Source organism: Gavialis gangeticus, unplaced genomic scaffold (assembly GCF_001723915.1).
Source record: "Gavialis gangeticus isolate Ggan-Ray unplaced genomic scaffold, GavGan_comp1, whole genome shotgun sequence".
Classification (NCBI taxonomy): Eukaryota; Metazoa; Chordata; order Crocodylia; family Gavialidae; genus Gavialis; species Gavialis gangeticus.
The window spans coordinates 10,985,302-10,990,269 of record NW_017728964.1 but is presented as its reverse complement, the minus strand read 5'-3'; the positions used below and the strand labels follow the sequence as shown (position 1 = coordinate 10,990,269).

The window sequence follows — 4,968 nt, the reverse complement described above, 5'->3', positions numbered from 1 at the left end:
GGGGGGGGGGGGGGGGGGGGGGCAGGAAATTAAATCTGTCCCTACCTCTGCCACACCATATGTGATCCTAAGCAAGTCATAAGCCAAAATTTTATCAGCTGTCCATGAATTGTGCATTCCTCTTTTTTCAAGTGCCCAACTCTACCCACATAGGGCTACCAATGTGGAAATACCGAGCACTTTATAACTTAAATTCATTGGTATCCTCAGTACCTTTTGTACGAAAGGCAAAATGGCCCAAAGGCATCAGAGGCATGGGAGTCCAAAAAATCTAAAACTCTAATTTCAGTCCTAACACTCAGTAATTTATGTTGCCTCGTACAAGTCGTTTGCCTTAAATTTTACAAGTGCAAAATTGGGATAAAACACCATCTCTTGCAAGAGAGAATGTATTCACATTTTTAAACTTCAAATACTATGCCGAGTCATTTGGGAAAGACCACAAGAAAATTAATTCAAAACTAACTACAAGCTATAGATGGCACTACAGTTTAAGGCAGGAGATACTACTTGAATAAAGAAAATAAAAATATTCAACAGATGCCACGTTCCATAAGCACGTTTTTTTTTTTTGTTTTTTTTTTTAAACACACAGTAAAGGTATGAGTTTTTTGGGGAAAAAAGACAACTTACTTCCAGTATCATAGGTTGTCAAATCAACAGGAATAGGGATGCAGGATTAAGTTACTTGGGTGACCAAAATTCTGGCATTGCCTAACTTTCAAACATTTGCCTCTTCAACCTAAAACATTGTTTCTGTATGTATCTTAAGAAACAACAATTTATATACATGCAGACCTTATTTATATTAAAATGTGTAAATACCAAATCCTAATTCACATGACAGGATGGTTTCTGATCTGATTTAGTGGCATGACTAGTGCACAGATATTATACACGGAGTTTCAGGTTTACGCAATCCTTTATATGCTCTATTTGCATCTCTGTCATGACACTGAAGCATCAGTTAGCCAAGAACTGAAACATAACACGTTATGCCAAAACAAATGTCTTGTATAGCATACAGTTAACGATTCCTTCACTTTTAATCTAATTAGATTGCACTGCATTTTACAGGCACTTTCAATATTTATTGTATTTTTTACTAAAGATCATTAAAGAAGTTTCAATAAAAATACAGAAGTCATAAAACTGCATCCCAGGCTGCCAATTTCAATTTAAGTTTCCCAAAAATCAATGGGACTCTTGTTCAACTAGTTGGTTTTAATTTCCAGGGGTAGTGGCAGAATCAGCTTCTGTTCATTAAGTATTAAAACAGCTGCATCTTTGAAAAGCAATTGTATAGGCAAACCTTTTTCTGAGCACCTTCCTTCTTTTTCTTTTCTTCCTGCTTTTTCTTTTTCTTTTCTTCCATCAAACGTTCCTCTTCTTGTGTTTCTTGTTCTTTCTCCCTATGTAAAAGAAAGATTGGAAAAAAAAACTTCTGAATGAGATCAGTCACATAAAGCAAGATAAATAGAAATATTACATGTCCAGAAATTTCTAGTGTTATGAAAAACAGCACTTTAATAGAGCCGTTATAAAAAAAATTCTGCATCTAATGCCAAGTGACTGATGCCTACAGGAAGCTCCTGCCAGAGCTGTAGCTACCCAATGTGCCAGAAGCTACTTGGCTATGGGAAAATCTCTCCCTTCCAAAAACCAACACATTGATTTTTGTTTGTTTGTTTGTTTGTTTGTTTTGTTTTGTTTTTTTTACGAACCTTCCATTTTAAACAGTAAAAAATACAAAATACCTGAAAATACATACTATTAGGTAGAAGGTAGTGAATTGGCCAGACAATTCCTTTGTAATAATAAAAAAAATATGGGGAAAACTAGAGGGTAGAAATATGGAAAATATTTTAAATTGGTCCTGCTCCACAGAAACTCAGAACCAGCTTCAAAGGAGAGGTTATACAAAGTATGGGCAATACCCATACCAAAAAATGACCGAAAGGAAGTACTAGGTCCTCCAGTCCATCACAAATCTGAGCTTCCATTTTAAAACTCCATAGGTTACTTTAGTTAGTATGCAACAATGATTTTTCCACACAGGAAGTTCTGTTGAACTCCTTTTTCTTCATTCTTAAAATAAGCTTTGATTAAACCCCAATTTTTGGATTGGAAAAAAGTTCGATTTTATTTAAAGTGTTTTGGCCATCCTTCAGAGGATTAGGAAGTTACATCTCCAAAAAACCAAAAACCAAACAAAAACAGGATGACAAACCAAATCAATTACTCGGTATACAAACACAACGTGGAATGAAATGTAAGCGAGATTGCAAAAATGTCAAACATTTCATTTTGGATCTACATTTACTATGCAATGAGATAGTTCTCCACCGGTACTGAGGTGCAAAGACTAGGCTCACCCGAGCTGCTGACAGTAAAGAACGGAGTATAGAGAGAGCTGGAGTTATAACTCTTATGAAGTAATACAACTCCTCAAAATGAACTACCTCCTTAAGAATTTCCTGAAATGAAACGCCTAAATTATTTTTGTCAAAAAAGTTAAAGAAAAATACCAATGCAAAGATATTCAGAGCCCGTGGCAGCTGTATCATGAACACCTTTATGACAGGCCTGTTTCTCCCAGATCAGCTAGGGACAGGGTTAAACGGGACCTAGCAAACCAAGGTGATCTGCAGACGTCCTGAGTTTGGAACATTAGCAAGACAAAAAGTTTAAAAAAAAAAAGTTTTTTTTAAAAAAAGGACTCAAAGCAGACAAGGAAACAATGAACAGGTTTTCGCAGTTTGATGTGAACTCGTTTGGCTGCAGGACTGATCCAAGGAACAAGGAGACAAACCATGAGCCATTGAGCCCAGTGCAGGTATTTTACTAGGCCTCATTACTCAAAAGCAGATGCTAGAAGGAAAGTTTGCACTCCAAGGGCATGACTAAAGGCTCAAGGCAGGTGCAATTCCTGAATTCTATTCAGGCTAAATAGGCTTGAAACAGTGGGAATCCAGCAACTAGATCCCCCAACAGCAGCCTGGTCACAGCCCAAAAGGTGGAACGCAGCTGGATGCTATTAATTCACACTTTGGAATTTAATACTTTTCCTAAATTTCTGGAAGGGCATTGGTCTAGCACAGGTTAAGGACCCTGCCACTCGGGCTGCCCTGCAGCTGCTCTGCACTGTGACCACTGCCACACTGGGCAACCCAGGGTCAGCAGCCTGGGAGGTATGGGCTCTGGGTGGCTGCACCAAGAACTGCCCGGCAGTGGCAAGGGGAAAGGGCTGCTTTTCCCTTGTACCAAGCAACAGTTTCTGCCTGGCACAGGTGCAGGGCATGCCAGGGTCCCTGCCAGTATCGTGGGGCTGAGGCTAGTGGCAGCAGCAACCAGAAGGAGCTGCCCTAGCCCCACTGCATGCCTAGAGCATGGCAGGATGCACCATGGCTAAACAGTACGGAGCAAGTGCAGGGCAGGTGGGGGCTGTGCACTGTTGGTGGCAGGGAGACACTGCAAAGCACACAGGCTCTGGGCTGCTGGAGGGTACATGGGAGCAGGGGGTTCCCATGCACACCCCACCATACCAAACCCTCCCCAACAAGTTCTACAACCACACCCTCCCCCCACACAATCACACCCCCCAAACTGCACCCACCCCCAAGCCTCCCCACACCTGCATGCCTCTGGGGAGTGCCCTGCTCACTGTTTCAAGCACCACCCCCAGTCATCCTCCCCCTCCACCCACCCCACAAACCCCATACACCTGCAATATACAACAGTAAGAATTCATTTTGAGCTATTATTCAATGATCTACATATACACACACAAATCAGAACAAAAGTACTTTAAAGTAAAATTAAAATGTTATTAGGGATGTTTGATATTTAGTATATAATTTGTTTGGGTGTGGGGAGGGGAGGGGAAAGTGGCTGGTTTCAAGATGGCAACCCCCCTTCCCAAAAAGAGTACTTTTGGAGGCAAGGGGTGGGATTTCCAGTGGCAGAGGTCAGCGGGCAGGACTTCTGGTTCCAAGATGGCAACCAAGGGGTGGGACTACCCTTGCAGCCCTCCACAGCTCACCAAAACTCGTTAAGCAGCCCTCCAGCCAAAATAATTACCCATCCCTGATCTAGCATCTCTTAAGTCCAAGTCCTTGTCCAATCCCTTAACTATAAAACTAAAGTTCAAAACACTAAATCTGAATCAAAAGGAAATGGCATTGGCTGAACAGTCATGTAATTGCTCCAGGTTCTCCAACAAGCAAGAAACTGGAGCTAAAAAAAGAGAAAAAAAACATTTATTACTGACTGACTATCTGGTTTAATGGGGGTCCTACACGAGCATAAAGCTGCAAATCAAATTAAAATAACCTTTCACAAAATGTAAAATGTACTTTGAGTGTTTAACAAAAGCTAAATTTAGTGTTGCCTTAATCCCAGCTTTGAAATTACAAACTAATCTCAACCTAAGAAGTAAAGTAAACTAGTACCATAATTAGCACCAATCAAAACTGGTATAAAACATATCATCAGTATTTCAGATCCTTATGTCCAATAGTAATAGCTCATTTAAAAAAAATGAGCAGGTGGATCATTATTCTCTCTTTAGCCAAAAAGGTTTTTAAACCAAGTTTAAATGCAAAAGGAACAAGTAAAATTTCCTTTTTCAAATATTTTCACTCTTAAACTGCAGTTGTTTGGGTTTATTTTTGGTGAGCAGATTTTTCTGAGTAGGTAAGAACCCTAAACTGATCTTTTAAGGATGGCTTCATGCATCTGAAGCATTACTTTCCATGGGAACAATCCTTGTGCTGATGCCATCTCTTGGACTTCATAGCATTGACAAAAGCAGTTGCACAAAGCCAACTATTCAAGTGGTAAAAGACAGGACAGTTTTAGCCGCAGCGTGTTACACAGTCTAATGCAGCGAGAAGGGCGGGGGGGGGTGCAGATTGCAGAAGCACCAAAGTAACAGAATGACAGGAGAGCCTGACCTTGAAAACTCAA

General features: G+C 40.4%; 1 protein-coding gene across 3 annotated transcripts in view; it reads right to left on the bottom strand.

Annotated features, from left to right (window-relative positions):
• TNRC6C (trinucleotide repeat containing 6C) overlaps positions 1-4,968 on the bottom strand; it is a 228,891-nt gene that overhangs the window by 178,491 nt on the left and 45,432 nt on the right. For 2 of the 3 annotated variants that reach the window (XM_019502795.1, XM_019502800.1), the window contains exon 2: positions 1,313-1,412. In XM_019502795.1, coding sequence (XP_019358340.1) covers positions 1,313-1,375 — 63 coding nt within the window. In that variant the 5' untranslated portion in view covers positions 1,376-1,412. Of the gene's footprint in view, positions 1-1,312; positions 1,416-4,738; positions 4,818-4,968 lie in introns of all 3 variants that reach the window. The other variant, XM_019502786.1, reaches the window with a different exon arrangement.